This window comes from Calonectris borealis, chromosome 6 (genome assembly GCF_964195595.1).
Source record: "Calonectris borealis chromosome 6, bCalBor7.hap1.2, whole genome shotgun sequence".
NCBI classification, from domain to species: Eukaryota; Metazoa; Chordata; class Aves; order Procellariiformes; family Procellariidae; genus Calonectris; species Calonectris borealis.
Window position 1 is genome coordinate 2,243,577 of NC_134317.1, and position 18,228 is coordinate 2,261,804.

Genomic DNA, 18,228 nt, shown 5'->3' on the forward strand with positions numbered 1-18,228 from the left:
TTAAATACACTAGTCGTATACAGTTTATTATGATAATTTTTTTTAACTTTTGGGTTCATGGCAATGCTAAGAGAGGGTACATATCCCTCTGGTCTATTTGACATAACCTAAAAAATACCAGAAATTATACTCTAGCAGAACTAAAATGCATTGGTATAATTAAAAATAGCCAGTACACCAGATATATCTACACGTTCAAATTCCTCCTCCTTCTCAGGTAGACCTCCATCCTTGCAGTTCTATCTGGGGCATCTTTTCCCCCAGAGCCTGGGCTCACCTTCCCTGACCTCAGAGAGCAAGATGCAATTTGGGATTGCCCTTAGCTGTACTAACTCTGGGCTATGCCTGAGGCTCAGTCCCTCCCGAGCATTCCTGTGGGGGAGGAGGATGTCTCTGCAGTCACGACCATTTTATTTTGTGTTGCTAACATGGGGTAATGCACCTAGAATATTTCACAGTCGTTATACAGTAAGCCAAAAGAAATAGCAGAGGACAGTGGCAACTAATTTTATCTTCTCTTCAGGAAAGACCACTGCTTTAGTGTATATCGCTTAAGAAATACTAGTATATGGAAATACTCATATGATAACTATTTTACGCATGTTGTAAGAAAATATTGCGGTGAATAAAATGCGTTGTAAGGAGAACTGGGAAGAAACTGCTTTACTCCATGACCGTTAACAAACAAGGATCTCCTTAAAAGATTCTTTCCTCCCAAATACATAGAATAGAAGAAACACAGTTTAGCTATGAGCAGAACTGCTAAATGCAAGAAAAAAACTGAGTGCTTTCTCTGTAATTTATTTTCCCTGTAAAACACTGTAGAGCCCTGGAATCAGGATCCTGCCAGTTTTGCAGTTTTTCCAGGTGACCTTCAAATGACAGCCTGAGAGGCTCACCATTACCAGTCCTAGTCTTACTTTACAGTTGACTGTTAAAAAGGTGACAGTTCTACTGCAAGTGTTAAAAGTTCTTCTTCTCTAAATTCAATTTAATTGAGATCACTGTCAAAATACCACATGAAGCTACATACCGTCACAGAACTGGGTGATTTAGGTATGTCAGCTAGAGTATTAGCTGTGCATTTCTTAGAAGTGCACAAAGCTGTTACTCCATTAAGAAAGGAAGCCATAGGCAGCAGTACTGGCCTTCCCATCTCTGATCTTTGTCTTACCTCCACCTTGCAGCATGTTTGGTTATGCCAATGCAGCATTTTGTGAGCTCCCTGAATCAACTGATCCAGGTTAAAAAGAAAGTTGAGAAACAGTTCCCTAGTTTAGCAGGAGGAGGTTGGAGGGTGTTGGAAGAGTATTCATTGACCTGCTTGCTGCTAAAACCCCATACGGCTGGAAATATGCCTTGAGACAGAACTACCTTGCAACCTGCAAAGCTGAGTTTTGTGTAGACAGCCAGAGTTGCCCTCAAATCAGTGGCCAGCTCTGCAAAGAATGAGCAGCACAGGAAAACTGCTTGCTAGTCTCAGACCAGAAAATGGCAATATTTATTCTTTATTTAAGAAAACACATATTATATTCCAACTGTAATATTTTAATGTCAATATTTTCCAAAGCAAAGTATATGTAAGCAAACGACATTCCTTCATTTCCTAACTTAACTATGTTTGATTTACTAACTTATTCTACAAATGATGTGAGTGATATAATGGAATATGTAGTGTATCAACGTGTGTTTAAATAGCAAAGGAGGGTGTGAAGGGTATATATAAATAGAGGAGCGAAACAAGGAGCAATAAACACTGAATTCGACCAAAGGATGTAGTGTTAGGAGTATTCTTATTAGAAGAAAACTCCATACTTGCTGGCAGAGGAGGAAACATTTCTCTGTCATGCTAATAAGAGAGAATAAATTAAAAAATAAATAAAATGGCTTTAGTATTAAAGTAAGTTCTGGACCAGACTTCTGGGCAGAAGGTAGATGCATGATCAAGCTTTACGATAAATTCATCGTGCAGTTTTCTATCTTATTCTAGAGACGTCAGCTCTTGTATACTAGATAGATCTATAAATATGCATGGAGGAAAACCAGCCTGTGGTTTGTATCGGTTACTCTTAACACCTGCAACACCTGCACTTATTTTTCATTTCCTGTGCTATTTTCACAATATTTTTTTTCCACTAAGGCATGAGTTAAGATTAAAGACGAGGTACAAAATTTCACTGCTGAAAATACGTTTATATTTCTCTTGAGGGGACTCAGTTTATGATGGTTTATTATCAGCTGTTTGTTGTTGGCACTTGTCACGCTGATAATCTAAAAACATTGTCTGCAGAGTGTCCCTTTGACTTCTTGGGTAGCACAGAAGCCACATGGCTTTGAATTCCTTCCACGCTCACTGGTAAATAGCCTCTCTGCGGATTGCACGGCGAGCAGGTCTGAGGCAAGTACCAGGACTTGCACTAACGGTCAGGTACTGTCCCCTGGTAAACAGAATAGTAGGGAGAAAGGTGGTACCTGCATGGTCTTGCAGATTTGAGGACAGATAGGTAAGCCTATCCAGATAGGCAGAAATGAAGGTAGTTAAAAAACAGTGGATGGAGATAGTCTCTGAAGAATTCCCAGCTGTAAGTATCTGAACGGCTGGATGTCCTGCAGAAGCCTTGCTGAAGCAGAAATACCGCTGCTAACAGAACTGCATGCTGCGTTCACTGAAGTGGAAATGGTTTTAGGGGCATCGTCACTCTGGAAATGTGTTCAAAATTAGGATGAGTCCTTGGGTCCAAAACCACTCTGCGTTACTCTGACGTCTAGCTGCAGTTCCTATCTTAGAGCAAAATAAATTCATTAAAGGAGTCTTGTGCCTTTGAGCGTGGTAGGGCTCACGCAATGTCTAGTGAACCTCACTGGAAAGATACAGTGACTTCTGAGAGCTTTGGCTTTTGATCACCTTATAAACCCACTTGTATAATTTTCTTTTGCAATCCCATGCTCTGATTCTTATTTATTGAATTTTGAAGGATTAGCATGATGGGAATTGTTTAACATCTCTTTCTTTTCATCTGTAACATTGTAATGAACCAAACTTTGTTGTTGTGATCAGGAAATGTTTGATGTAATTTTGGATGAAAATCAGCTTGAAGATGCCTGCGAACACTTGGCAGAATATCTTGAGGCATACTGGCGTGCTACTCACACCACCAGTAGCACACCCATGACTCCTCTCCTTGGGCGAAATTTAGGATCCACTGCACTTTCACCATATCCTGCTGCAATCTCTGGATTACAGGTATGAAAATACATTTCAGCCCCAAACACCAGTGCAGATGAGGTGGGGTTTTTTAATGTATGGGAAAATAGTGTAATATGTTTTATATAACTTACATTTGCTTCATTAGTTATTACTCACTGTTTGGCCACTGCCAGCAGTAAGAAGGCAAGCTAAGGCCTGTAATCAGCGAAGAAGCAGTTAGTCAGCTGAGTGCTGAAGCACTGTGACTGCTCTTGCTTTAATGGGAAATAAAATGGCCATAAATTTTCTGGCAAGGAGTGAGTTCTTGAGGAAAAGTTAAATGACACTCTGTCAAGTTGGTATTATAGCCATATTAGAAAACGGCCTTTTTTTAATCTGGAAAAAATGTCATTGCGAATGAGACCCTGTCAGATTGAGAATAAGCATGTACAGCATGTCACAGCAGTTGAGCTAACAGCTACTGTATTTAAGAATGTAGAACAGTGTCTATAATGATCCCTTTTATTTCTACCCTCATAACTTCACAAAACAGTCACTTTTGGGTGAAAAACTTCCATGCTTGTCTCTTGTATCAGAAAATGCCTTCACCTTTTTGAGTTCTTTGAGTGTGAATAAAATACATTTTTTTACCCATTGAAAAAAATTCTGACCATTTTTTTCCACAGGGATAGCTCAAAAACGGCTGAACTTTGAAACTTCAAACGTGGCATGTAAATAGTCCTTAATGAGAAGTACGTGCTTTACTAAGTTTGAACACAGAAAATGTTTTTGATTAATAGATGAATGCTTGAGAAGATCAGGATTGCAGCAAACTTTTAACTCTGAGAGTTTCAGAAGGAGTTCTGTATGTGTGTGACTTTCTAGGAGTGTGCACTTTCTAATGTATGTCAAAAGTAGAGTTGAGCGAATTACATTTAATGAGTAATTCACCTGACAAATTTAACCTCTGTTCTGCTTGTAGAGTATCTGGAAGCAGGTAACAATTTTGAAGGAAATGATGCATTGTTCAGTGTTTTCAATTAACATAAAGCTGTTTTTTCTGTGAGTGAATTGCACTTCACTGAAGGTGCATGATACTTGATACTCACATTTCTAATGCTGTGCTTGATTTTATTAGGATCAGTAAGTCACTGTTTCCTGACTGGCTGAATGCACAAGCACTGTTCTATTACTAATAACATGCACATGTAAAACTGTTGTTTCCATTTTCACTTGCCTTAAAATTTCAGTTTTCCATCCCTTCATGACAATAAAATACCATCTGCAGAACTTTCACCTCTTCAGTTTCGTTTTGAAAACTGGGTGTATCCACAGAATTTTTTTCAGGCATTTATTTCTCTCTGATCAATGGACACCAGCAGTAACTGTGAAATGTTGCTCCATTTACTTAGGGAAAACTCACACTGAAGATGAAAATCACCCCTGTGCAGTGGGCTGGCTGAAGGTATGCATCACTTAATCCCCACTTCACCCTCATTGTGAAGGCTTAGGTGGGACTTGAATGGTGCTAGTTCTCTGCAGAGGGGTAAATTTCTCCCTGAGTGAATGATGCCCAACTAGAGACTGCAGGATTTGGCTTTCAGTGCCACTAAAGTGTTCAGGCCCGTTTAAGGAGTTCTGATGTTTTACATGGTTGTCTCGCAGTAAAGACTTCCATCATCTGAAGCGTTTATCTGCCTAGAGGTTTTATACTAATTCAGGCCTTTGGAAGGATTTGCATCAGTTTTAACTGTCATGATGTGGTATGGTAATTATAAAGCACTCACGTGAATCCTAGGAATTAAACTAGCTTAGGTGCTTCTGATATATTAAGAATTTATACTTCTTACGACCTTGTGACTCCTCTCACCTGATACCTTGGGGAACTGAATGCCAAAAGCCCAGAGCCTTGTGTAACAGTCACACCTGAGAATGATACAGATTTGCTGGGACAATCTGCACATACTTCACTTAATCAGGACTTAGGAGTGTCCCTTTTTTACTTGATTGTGGCTTGGACTTCAGTTTACTGAGGATTGAAACTCCTGATTTAACTTAAGTCTTTGGGCTTCATGAAGGTCGTCAGGGTGAAGTGAAGTGGCATAGATACAGAAGAGTCAGAGTAGAAGAGAGGGTATACGTGAGAGCGTGCCCCGGCTGTGCCCATCACACTCTGTGTGGTACACTGCCAAAGCTGGTGGTCATTTGGTCCTTGGTCATGACCTTGCCTAAAAGGGGAAGATGTCGATGTTGAGCTGTGTGTGTTTGCAGTTCTCTATAGGAAGAGTAAATTTCGTCATTGCTGACTCCTAGGGGCCAGTCGTTTGCCTTTGTGGCTAATCCCTGGTTAGCTCTAAACCTACATAGTTTAGTCTAATTTCAGCGAATGGACTTAAATCCTATAGTTCAAGTTTTGGGCAGATGTGTTTCTTAGGCTCCAGGGGATTTGCATTTTAAGTCCATTACTGCAGAAAACGTAATGCAGCTTATCATTCCGATTGCGCTGCAGGATCAAAAGTTATTTGGGGCATAAGACCAGCATGTAACCACACTGGTTTTGTGCCACCCTTGCATCTCTCAGGAGGTAAATAGCGGGATCAGAACGACTACACAGTCGAGGCAGGGAAACAGGAAGGTTTCTAGAAAGGAGCAGGTTGCAGCCAGAGAGGTAAATTACTACAGGGAAGATACAGGGTGTGAGCGCGGAACGTTGAAGTTGCAGTTGATCAGGTCATTATATATCAAAATTGCATGGCTAGGTCAAATAAATATGAGATTTGTGAAGAAAATATGTGGACTTAGACATATAATCACTACTAAAACACGATGCTATAAGGAAAACTTGGGAATAATGTGGTAGAAGTTGCTACCCAGTTGCTGAGCACGTGAATTTGCAGAAGGGCACCTTTTCCGTGCCAGCTCGTTATGTGGCGTCTCTTCAGCGAGTAACCTTGGTAGCATCGATCCACAGAAAGAGATGCGACATCGTATCTGCTGTGCTGTAAATGTATACCCATCTGTGCAGTTACTTCCCCGTGCAGACAAGCCTTTTGTTATAAATTATGCAGTTAAACAGTTGCCATACAGAGAGGGTGTAGCAATCGGAGGAAGGTTCTATAGCACAGAGAGCATCGGCCAGAATTTCGGAACCGAGAGGAGCGGATGATGCTGTCTGTGCGCAGGAACCTGAGGCCACAAGAGTGCAACCGTCGCGGCAGCATTCTCTTGGCAATTACAGGATCAGAAGAATGACATTGGGTGTGTAATCTAGAGAAAAAAGCATATTGACTGAGTTTGTTCTGAGAGTATATGTGGCTATACTCTTGAGAGGTTTAATGTGTGATGACAGCAAACAAAATACTTTTTTTAGGCTATTTCTTCATTGTGCCAGTTTACTGGCAAGAAATACGAACTAATTTTGTTCATTTGACAACTGTAGCACATGTAGTTCATGTGACAACTGTATCATTATGGGAACGTGAGGATAGCAAAGGCTAAACCTTTTAATTAATAAATTATCTTAGAAAAGGATTTTCTGTCAACATATTTAAAATATTTATTTGCTTTAGTTGAAAAAATTTGTTAATATCTAATCATTTTAGCCACCCCTTAGCTGCCTGGTTAGCAGTCCATCATTTGTTTGGTCATCTGAAGGTTTTTCAATAGGGCTCAGAGCTGCACCTTTTAAAAAAAAAGAAAAAACCGCAACAAACATCTTCAGATGTTTTCTAAAACCACATAAATCAATGCACAAAATTTTCTAAGCAGAATAGAAGCATGAATGTTATGTTCATGATCAGAGAAAAGTGATAAATGCTGAATACATCAGCTCACTTTTCATGCTAAATGGCCTGTAATATTTAACAAGGTGAATACCGTAAGGTACACATTGTAATACTGCGTTTGGTCCGCTTTCAGCTCTAGGAACCAGACTATTATTGTAACCCATTGCTGTAGCATACAGATGTAAATATAAAATGAATAACACAAAAGTGGATGGATTCTGAAAGACCTCAGAATAAGTCTCAAAACAAGCTAAAAAATGTAAAATACTCTTTGTCTGTATTAATGCTTGGATTCTTTGGCACTCGTAGAGCCAGCGTATGAGGCACAGCAGCCATTCTACAGAGAACTCTCCAATTGAGCGACGAAGTCTAATGACCTCAGATGAAAATTATCACAATGAAAGGGCTCGGAAGAGCAGGAACCGCTTGTCTTCCAGTTCCCAACACAGCCGAGATCACTATCCTCTAGTGGAAGAAGAATACTCTGACTCATACCAGGACACTTACAAACCCCATAGGAACCGAGGATCCCCGGGAGGATACAGCCATGATTCACGACACAGGCTTTGAGTTCAAGAACCTGGGGAAAAATAGTATTCATCAGTTGATAACTTGCCATAACGTAGCTAGGAGAAAAAATAAAAATCATCTTAATTTGGCAGATGTAACGCAGTTACAGTAACTGAAGTTGCACTCTGCTGTCATTTGATGTTAAGTAGGGGGCAAAAAAAAGTTACCATGCCCTTACGTTTATGCCCGATCATATAGGTTGTTTTCTGGATTTTTTTTTTTAGTACAGCATTTGCATTTATAGCCATTTTTCTTGTCTTTAGATATTAGACACATCCGTTTGTAATTTAGGGTACTTATCAAGGCACTTATAAAATAATTTCCTGTGCTGGAAATTCCAAATGACCAGTTCCAGTTGGAACCAATTTATAAACCAATTCCTGTTGGAATTTGGGTGAATTGACTGGAAAGTCGACTTGAGCATGTTGCAATCAATTGAAAAAAAATACAAATGAAAAATCTGAAAATTACAAACCACTAGAAGCCAGAAAGTCAGCTACAGTATTTGTTTGCTGGAAGTTCAATTTACATCTAAAGTTAGAATAAAAAGATTTATTCTAACTACTTACTTCCAGAATGGCTTTTTCAGACAAACCAAATGTAAACTATTGAGAGTGCCAAATATCACAAATTATTGCAGCAGTTACAAAATACTTTCCAGTTTGAAATTATTTTTAGACCTGGCATGAATGTTGCAGCAAAATGATTTCTTTAGTTTAGCCGGTACTGACATTTTTGTTGCAGTCAGCAGTGATGAACTATGACAGGATAAGGGGAAATAGAAACAGGAAAATGAACAAACTTAAGAATAGTTTGTATGGTTAGAGGTTGAGAATAGTCTTTTTTTTCCTCTCGTTTACCTGAATACAGCTAGTAGTCCCAAAATGGAACATTAGTGTATAGATACATAATATTTTTTCCTCCGATTTTTAGTATTCTGCCTTTTTAAATGGAAAACAATACACTCTTCTTACCCAGTATGTAGAGTACCTACATTCCAGTACATCTGAGTACCTACCTATATGTTACATCTTTCAAAATCCATCTTTGAATGTCTAAAAATTCCAGCATTGCACAAGAACTCTCCAGAAGATCAGTTTAAAATTCAGTAATGAAATTTGAGGGAAGGGGGCAGGGTTAAATATTTGTAAATGATGAACATTTAAAATAACATACTGGTCAGAATTAGCTTGCAATAAAAACGGAGTATCAGAAAAAAATCTGCTCGAAGTAAAGTCATAGACCTGAGTTTTTGATTCAAAGAACTATGATAAATCTTGGGAGATATTGCTGCCTTACTTCGTAACGATCACTTCTTTTCACCTACTGAGTCTTCAGTTTCTTTCAATAGGTAAATTTGTGTGATTGGACCTCATGTCTTACATGATCAGTGAAGCCTTAGATCCAACGTCATTGAAAAATTTACCATAATTGACCATTTTGTACAACCCACTAATGTCTTTAAGCAGAGACTCCTGAAATTCCCCATTGCATGCATTTTCTAAAATTGACAGAACTACGCTGAACACGCATTTTTTTAATGCAGGTTCATGTCAAAACTTTTTTTTTTTAAATGAGCATCATTAACTTTTATATTTGCTTATTTTCTTCCCAAAGCCTGCTAAAAGTAGGCTTTAAAAGCATGTAGCACTAAATTAATTTCCTGAATATTACGGTTTCTTCTACTTTCTGGACCAGTTAGCAAAGATCACTGGTATTTTCCACCACTGTTGAGTCTGGTTATCTTCTTGATGTTAACAACAAGAGAAGTAATGCATCTCATATCTGGTACAACCAAAAATGATGTGCATCTCTAGCAGCATTAAAAGATTGAGGATGCATGATTAATTTTTTGAACAACTTCACTGCCTAAAAGGCAGCCTTAACCACCACTAGATGATTCGAATGGGCCAGTTACCAAGAAAAAAAAGAAAATATCTGCATCCATTGGAGTAACAGAGTTAAGAATGGATATGAGAGACCTGATCCTGTTTGATTTTCTCAGGCTGAATTCCTGCAGATTCCAAAAGAGCATTTAGGCTGAGAAAGCACTGCAAGATCTGGTCTGGGAATGGTAGCTTCAGCTGCCTTCTCTAATATTTTCTGCTATAGCACAGCGGAGCATTCTCCAGTAATTTTTACAAATCTTTGTTACATGTACAGCACACATACCTGCATGAGAAAGAAGGCATTAGGCAAAACATTTTTTCTATAAGCTTAAATAAGTTTCTTGTTTGTGTGCATTAAAGTATTAATTGCAAAGGATGCACTGAGATGTATAAACCTAGATTAGACAGCTGTTTATCTTTATTCTGTAGTAGCATTAGGGATCAGATCATTTAACTGCTTGAAGATATTTGCATTTTAACGGCAGGTAGCTGCAAAGCACCTACATATATTTTCTAGCAAACAAGGTTACTGCTTTATCATTTCCTAGACAAAAATGTCATTTATTTCTAGAGCCTTTTGGAGCCTTGTTTTTAAGTCTTCCATGTCATGCTAGTAAAGGGAAAGATCTACACGACACATATGCACAAATTCCATCACCTGCAGCATCTGAAGTGCCAAAACTACTTTGTTTGTTCTAATAAAAACAAGCTTGTGAGGGAAGTCATGTATTGTCTTGAAAGAACACATTGAGTTCCTTTATTATGTGGGTTTAAGTTTACTTTACTCTTGTATGTAATTAGTTTACCCTCTCCTCTCCTACTGCCCATTCCATTTTAATATAAGAAATCCGTTATAAGTGATCCAGCAGGTCTCCTTGCTTGCTGGTTTTTTATTCTTTGAAAATAGCTATATCTTTAAGTACAACTATACTGAACATGCTAATAGACTATTAATTTATTCTAGATACAAGCTATGGGAACTTTATTTTAAAAAGTAAATTATTTTTAGGAAACACGGTAATCAGTAAAAGCTGCAATGTTGATCAGGACACGTTAACTCATAGTATTTGTATTAGAACTTCAGCAACGCTAGCCGGCTGTATTGTGATTTATTATGCAAGGGCGCTATATAAAATTGTGAAGTTCATGTATTCCTGAATGAATACGAGTAAGACTAATTTTCCAGTCCTCATACCATTTCTTCTTGTTATTAAAATATTACTAAAGATCAGAGTTCTGTTCCTAAGCTGTGGCTTATACAGAGGATTTTTAGAAATGTTTATAAAAACTTTTTTTGTTGTTACCTGAGTTTTTCATTAGGACACTTTTGGATTAATGACAATTTAGCCAATAAAGGTGATAACAACAATCTTAATATCTAAAGACAATATATGTCAGTGCATTCATATGTTTGTGAATGAATTAACAAAGTATTTCAAAAATCTTGAAGCTACTTTAAAGACAACTTAAACTTTTAATTTAAAATACTTTGGCAAGTTGTATCTAACAGATGTACAGGTTCTTTTACTAGTTCCATAGATGAACATTTATCCCATGGGATGTGCAACTCACAATTGATTATGTTTTTTAACTGAGTATATTAGGAAATTATGTTTAAAGGAATGCAACTAAAGCTGTTCTATATCAAATTTTAGTTTATAAACAGCAGGCCAAATTAGATGATCATTTTCTAAACAGGTCAGTCTGGCAAAAATCAGTTCCTCTGCTTGAGAATTGGTAGTGCAGTATGGCCCGACACCTGGATTTTATCCTCAAAATTCATCTTGCCATGAAATCGGGTGGCGCCCCTGATTTTGTACTTGATAAGCAAGAGCAGTTTCTGAAGCAAGCGCTGTTCTCTCGTGCTACTTCTCAGCTGCTGGGCGCTCAGCCTGCTTCTGATACCATGTCTTTTTGACCTAACTCTGATGGACCCAGGTAAATTGAGTGTGCTCGGGATCGGAGGTGGCTCTGTGACCAACCAGGCGCAGTTGCCAGTGATCGGAGTGTTGGGTTTGCTGCGAACAGAGAAACGTTTTACTGTGCTTTCTCCAGGTTTGAAAGCTGCTTCTGAAGTTGATATTTGGGGGTTTAATCTTTTGTGCTCCTTGCTTTTAAAATAATGTTTAATACGTACTTAAGAGAGTGAAAATTCCAAAAAGGAGGAAAGGTAGCTGTAGGAATAACAAGATGACGGTAGTTCCTTTGGATGTGCGTAGGCCCGTAACTTCCAAGTTCAGTTTGACTGCAAATCTTCTGAACTCAGTTTGGTCTCAATACCGTAGACTTCTCTGAAACGTCCCAGAATCTCATATCCTTACTGACATTACCATTCTCAACATCATATTGCTAATACTACTACTTTATAGCATACTGATTTGGGTAAGTTAGGGCTTTCATGAGTCATTTTTTCTTTAAGAATATATTAAATGCGTCCTCTGCTATATTTTGTTTTCCAAGTTCAGTGCTTATGAAGCCTGTCCTTGATTCCATGGTCTTCATCTTTTTTAAAGCAAAAATAATTGGAGACCACAAAAGAAAAAAATAAAATGCATATTGTGTAAAAATCTGTATTTTAAAATGGGCTTGTATTATCCCAATTGGTATTGATACAGTTTGGATATACGGGGTTCTGCTATCACGGATTTTGTTGCAGTTACCCCTCATCCCTTCAAATAGTGGTTCTACAAAGAGTAACAAGACTGCAAGATACTGTAACGTAGCCAATTTGAACTCGGGGGGGATTAAGTTCCCACTACCTTTAAAATTATGCCAAAAGAGAGTATATTATTTGAAGAGTCGTCATTTGAATAACCTTTGTTAGATTGTTATTCAAGTCCAATTTATTTTATATAGAAAATAAAGGTATGTCTTTAAAAATAAAGGGACATTTTAATAATGTTGTAAAATATATGTAAGGAATTAACTTGGAGAAAGAGGTGAAAATGCTACTTAGTATTGAAATTTGTGTTAAGATCTCTTTCATTATTTCTGGAATCCATTTAAGAAGTCAAGAGGAATATTGTAATTGAATCCATATAGAGAATTTTGGGAGAAGGTAGAAATCATTTTAAAATGTTCGTAAGAGTGTCTTATTCCTTTATTCCTTTGAAAGTGGTGAAACTGGGAGTCGCATTGAATTGGTCTCGGTAATGTTTAGTAAACCTGCCTTTTCCCCTCAAATTTCTGGGTAGTGAGTTACTCTCTGGACTAGATCTTACAGACACCTACTACTGGACACAGCGCTTATTACTGTCTTCTCCGAGAGTCAGTATTTGCAAGGTCTGACCATAAATGTCATATACTGGTTATCATATGCCTTACCAATATTTCCTGAAAAACAAAATGTAATTAAATTTAACGCCACAGTCCCCTTTGATACTAATTCTACTCTGTATAAGCAGTAGAAAATCCATATAGTGAGAAAATATATTGTACAGTACAGAATAATATATTTTGCCAATTATATAAATACAGAGCAAGGAAAAAGAAGCACATTTGTAATAGCACAAATTTACAATAATTCCACTATTGCATTTGGCATTGTATTTTTGAAAAAAGGGGTAGGTATTTTAAATCAATGGATTTATCGCATTTTTGATCAGTTTAACTTGCTGCCTGATACTTCAGCAGTTTATTTCTAAGCCTTGCATTTTGCCTATGTGATTGATTTTTCAATAACTTGTATTCCTTCCACAGTAATTAATGAAAAAAAAAAAACCTTTTAAAATTAGAAAGTCCACTGCATTCATTTCTGCTAATTTCCTCCTCAAAGTTGAAATTACATGAACAACTGCGGATTTTGGCCAGTGTATAGATTTTGGCATATGACTGATGACTATACCACGAATACACGAGTAGCCCAAGGTCTGGAATGAAACACTCCGAGTGACTGAGCTCTTGGGGCCACAGAGCTACTTGCTTTCGTGTATGGGGACGGGGAGGTGGGGGAGAGGAGAATGTTACACCGTAAGAGCTGTGGACGAGTCCACCCAAAACTTCCACTGATACTGCTGAGAATTTAAAACATAAAGTAAGCTTAAGGAATGCATGCTTAGGCCCAAGGTGTACTTACATTTGAAACACACCCGATTCTCTTCTCGGAGAGAGAGAAAGTCAGTGACGTTGTACAAGAACAGCGTAAGAAGAGAATCAAGCAAAATGCAAATTGTATGTATGCATGAGAAATAGAGGGGTGAAGAAAGAAGATGAAAACAGTCATTCAAACTGCAAACTATGGACCTTGGCCTTCTCAGATCCCAGAAAATCTCTGTTTCTCACCCAAACTGGTTCCCAGTGATAGCTTGTTACCTCCAGCCTCACTGGGAGCCAGTTCAGAGTCACGCTGGTAAAGACATTACTGCCTTTACTAAAAAAAAAAAAAACCCACACATTTGTCTTTTCTGCTGATTTGCCCCTTTCTGTTTTTACTTCTATAGATACTGTATGTGTAGCATTCTACAAGGCATGCTGGGTAAAATATACTATGCAAATGTGTACAGTGTTGCATGCTTTGCTCTCCCTCTGCTTTTAGTGGCTTTCAAAGGAAAAAAAACAAAGTGTTGTTATTTTTGTGATCAGAATCATTTAAAAAAGAAAATGCAGACTGCATGCTGATAGTATCCTCATTTCTATGGATTTGTTTTATGGAATTTAGATGTACAAAAATGAACTGCATTACAATAACTTTTCTACAATAAATGAAAAAACTACAAACCGTTTAAAAGTCTTTTAAGTCTCTTTGTGTTCTGCACTCAAGATTGGAAAAAAGCTCAGAAGAGTCACTTGAGAAAACCCTTCGGAGCGTTGTGGTATTTTTATTGTTTGCCGATAGTTTTTGGCAGCAGCTTCACGTGTTAGCATTTTTAGTAAAAATTAATGAGATTCTGAAGAAGGAGATGCATCTGGTCTGTGAAATGAATGTTTATTTTTAAATCTATCTGCTCTTAAATAGGTGCAGCTCAGAAGTACATAAATACATATAACATCTCACTATTCCATCGAGAAGTAAAATACTTTCAGCCAACTGCTCAGTTGAGGGATTCTCATGAATGTTAATGGTCTTTGGATCTGGTCCTCAGTATGATCTCATATTGATTTGAAATTGGTTCCTAGAGAGAAACAAGTATCAGAACGATGTGAGGTATTAAGGATTGAATGAATAATTAAAAGAAAATGAAATACTGTTTATAGTATCTTGAAAACAGGAAAGCACTGAAAGATGCTGCCTCTAGCAGAGAGTTCCATGCTCCCGAAGAGTGAGTAACAGGAACCAGCAACCTAACAAAGATGCTGTGATCATCAAGAAAACCTGGAAGTACAGTGCTTTCACACTCGGTAGGGCAGCGGGGGACCAAACCAGCTGTACGGCAGCGCAGGGTTGTGCCGAGCCCCACCAGACCAGTCGGGGCATCGTGCTGCTGGGTTCCCTGTGCTACCGCCCTTCTCTTCGGGTTCGTGCTGGCTGCTGCTGGAGGGGAGAGCGGTGGTGGCCGGCGGCAGGGCTCGGGCACGTTCCACCCGTTGGGGCGTCGCTCTCGCATCTCTCCGGGCCTGGTGGTGCCTGCAATAACCGGTCGCACAGTGTGCTTGCTTCCTCAGCGTTTCTGTCAGGAGCTGCCTTCGAAGGACACACATACACTTGGCAGGTAAGCTGCATGTTACATGTGAATTAACGTTGGCTTCTACAGCTGATGCCTGTACAGGGCTTTTAAAACTGTTTAATTGAATTATCTTGTCTAAGTGTTCAAAATCAGATATAAGCATGCGAGTTTTAATCTAAGCTGTTAATAAAGAGCTTAAAGTCTTCTAAATAAATATAACAGAGCAAAAATATATTCTTTTGTGTGTTTTCATATGATCCTAGAAGTTAAAAGTTCATAAGCCACGTATCTTGTCTGTCTTCTCTACGTGTTCGGGTTTCTTCTGTGTAGAATTACATTCCCCTGCGCTGGTGAAATCCTACCGTAGGCAGACGACGCGCTTCTGCAGCATAGAAATGCTCAGATGACCCACTGTCTGCCTTACGGTTGCTTGGAACAAAATGTACACAACCTAAAAAAGGCTTTTCGAATTTCCAGGAGGAAACTCTGTAACTGTATTCACGATAAGCCATGCCGATTTGAGTGCTGCTTAGAAAGCTTCCACCGGCAATGGGAAGCCCAACGTTAAGTGTTAGCATGTAAAAAGCAGCAGTACAATACAGATTAAACCAGGCTGCCATACAAATGTCTTAAAGGAGCGGCCAGAGATGAAATCTCAACAATAGCTTCCTGGTCCTAAAACACGCCATATATTCACTTATCTCGTGAAAATGTCACTCCATTTTTGCAGCTGTTGGGTACAGGCAAGCCACTGGTAGTCGGGGGTGTTAGGTGGCAGGACCAAGGGGCGCTGGCTGCAGGACTACACTAGCCAGCACAGCCTGATGGGACTCCATCCTGGCTGCAGCTTTGTAGAAGTTGCTTCAGTAAGTCACAGGGTCTATCAAAAAAAACTACATGGGGAAAAAAACACAGCGCTCTTCTATTTAAAGAATCAAAATAAATGGTTTAATTGAATTTTGCTACCCTCTGAAGTAGTTGTGCAGCCTACCTAACCCTAGAATGAGCCCGCGGGTTTCAGGCTCATTCTGTGTTTACATCAGGAGAACTGAGAATAGAAATTAATCGTATGCATCTGAAATTCTCAGCTGAGGTACGGCAGAAAGGGGGATAATTGTCAGCTAATGAATAATTAATTCCATCGCAGGCTGAATGCTGAACTTCTGGAAAGTGTATCACATTGGAGGAGCTGCTTCATTTACCTGCCAGTCACACGCCGTCCCAGTGACGGCAGCTCTGACACGGGGACTGACGGTTCCTGCTGTATACCTTCATTTCCCTCTCGCCTTCCCCATCAGCTTCTCCAGAGCCTCTGCACTCAGCTAGCAGGCTTCCTTGCTTCTCCTAAGAGGAATACACGAATCTCGGTAACTCCAGCAGTTGAGCAGTATGGAAAGATATATGTGCATTGCACTTACGTATGATAAAGCATCGCTACTTTTCCAGTGTCGTGCTGATTGTCATGTTTGAGGTTAAAAATTAACAACGTAATTCTAAAACAGCAGACTAAAACCATAAAGGGTAAACAGCCTTCATATTAAAAGAGACTTTTTTTTTTTCCCCACAGACTGCCGGTGACTGTTAGCAAACGAAGGTTTCACAGACTAGCCCGAAGGTGTCTGTCTGGGCTAACTGTGTTCGCCCTGCCATATTAGGTAGCCGATATTGCATCACTGTTGTTAATGCTGAAAAAGGTATAAAGCATGAACACCATGGACGATAATACATTATATCTAGTTCTTTTAAACCTGGATGACTACAGATCTGTTACTAGTGCAGTGCAGGTTTTATTTTTATCCTATTAAAGTTGCAACATGTCTGTTTATTATCAGGATATTTATTTTCTACAACTGTTGAGGACCATATATCCCCTCCACTGCAACAGAAAGCATGAAAGCCTGCAGACACAGACAAACTCAGACAGTACTACTGGCCTTGCTACTTCGACTATGGGCCAATATTGCAGCAGGGAAAATAAAAGCAAGAAGCCACTGTCAGAATAAAAGCTGCTAGAAGGAAAGAAGCAAAAACCTCTGAAATAGGAAAGGAGCAGTGGAGGTGGAACTGAGTGAGTAGGTGTGCCAGCCTGCCAAGGAGTAGGTGAAAAACAGAGCCAGTGGACAGGAAAAAGGGAGGCCATGATGCAGGTGAGAGGACAGTATGGAATGAGGAGCAAAGGCAGCAACACGTACTATCAATGACAGAAAGCTTTGCTGTGTGACAGTTCTGAGGAACATGAGCACGTCCAGAGGACCTAAGGACTTTAAAGACAGAGAGGCTTCTCCATCCCAAGGCATCCCATCTCAAGAGGAGCTTCTCATCTCAAGATGGAGGCTTCTCCATCGCAAGTGGGGACAGAGCACGACTCAAGGCTGGCTCAGCTGCCACCTGGCCAAGCTTTCAAACAACAAGGAACTCAGTCGGATTGCTGCAGTGATAAACAATGCCTTCAAACTCAGCTTCAGAGGAGATGCCTTTTGAACTTAAAAAACAGACTTTCCACCAGTTTCATTCTCTCACACTCTCTCTCCCAAAGTTAAACTTGCTTTTTCAGAGAACTGCAGCTGTGGGTTTTCTTTACCATGCCCACCAGTGGTGTTTAAAATGAAGACACATCCAACAGCTGTGCAACCTCCCTGTGGCTCCCTAGAGAATCAAGTTACCAATCCTAGTGCTGAAAATACCCGTTGCTTAAATTCACATCCACCACCGGCGTCACTGAAAGACAAAACGTGACTGACCGATGTAAAATTAGTTAGTAAAGGCCTTCAGGCTGAAACGTAGGTGGTGCTGGGCATTAGCCCTGCTAGACAGCTTGCAGATAACCAAAGACAAACACGGCGGTGCTCCTGTGTTAAATAAAGCAGTATTTTGGTCAGGGATGAGGGGAAACAGATGAGGGGAAACAGATGAGGGGAAACATTCTTTGTCATGTCTCTAGCCTATCACAGAAGTGTGTATAACCTATTTATTACCTGTTTTTTTAAAAAAATCCCTGAGGTGGAGGGGCTTGGACAGAGAAATTTATCTTCAGGGGGCCTGGATGCTTTCAAAATAAATAATGAGGTGAATGTAGAGTTTCCTCAGCTGCTGAGTAGTGACTTCCAGAAACACGGCCTTGGGCGGGAAGACCGAAATGCGGGCGGCTACCGCGGCGGAGACCGAGCTCGCCCCGCCGCCTCGCCTCAGGGCGA

General features: G+C 39.5%; 1 protein-coding gene and 2 long non-coding RNA genes across 8 annotated transcripts in view; 1 reads left to right on the forward strand and 2 right to left on the reverse strand.

Annotated features, from left to right (window-relative positions):
• Window positions 1-9,507, forward strand: part of CACNB4 (calcium voltage-gated channel auxiliary subunit beta 4) — a 110,120-nt gene extending 100,613 nt beyond the window's left edge. For 2 of the 5 annotated variants that reach the window (XM_075152659.1, XM_075152660.1), the window contains 3 exons: window positions 3,059-3,244; window positions 4,600-4,652; window positions 7,282-9,507. In XM_075152659.1, the coding sequence (XP_075008760.1) occupies window positions 3,059-3,244; window positions 4,600-4,650 (237 nt within the window). In that variant the 3' untranslated portion in view covers window positions 4,651-4,652; window positions 7,282-9,507. Of the gene's footprint in view, window positions 1-3,058; window positions 3,245-3,873; window positions 3,940-4,599; window positions 4,653-7,281 lie in introns of all 5 variants that reach the window. The other 3 variants (XM_075152657.1, XM_075152658.1, XR_012674027.1) reach the window with 2 other exon arrangements.
• Window positions 6,719-13,593, reverse strand: LOC142083357 (uncharacterized). 2 transcript variants are annotated; one of them, XR_012674030.1, is made up of 4 exons: window positions 13,507-13,593; window positions 9,525-9,714; window positions 7,480-7,552; window positions 6,719-6,868 (listed from the first exon to the last, which is right to left on the reverse strand). It is a non-coding gene; the product is annotated as an uncharacterized LOC142083357 (long non-coding RNA). The 2 variants fall into 2 exon arrangements; XR_012674029.1 differs by lacking the exon at window positions 13,507-13,593 and adding an exon at window positions 11,252-11,340.
• A 743-nt stretch (window positions 13,594-14,336) lies between these two features.
• On the reverse strand, window positions 14,337-18,207 carry LOC142083356 (uncharacterized). Its single transcript, XR_012674028.1, has 3 exons — window positions 18,010-18,207; window positions 16,237-16,378; window positions 14,337-14,542 (listed from the first exon to the last, which is right to left on the reverse strand). It is a non-coding gene; the product is annotated as an uncharacterized LOC142083356 (long non-coding RNA).
• Between the last annotated feature and the right edge of the window lie 21 nt (window positions 18,208-18,228).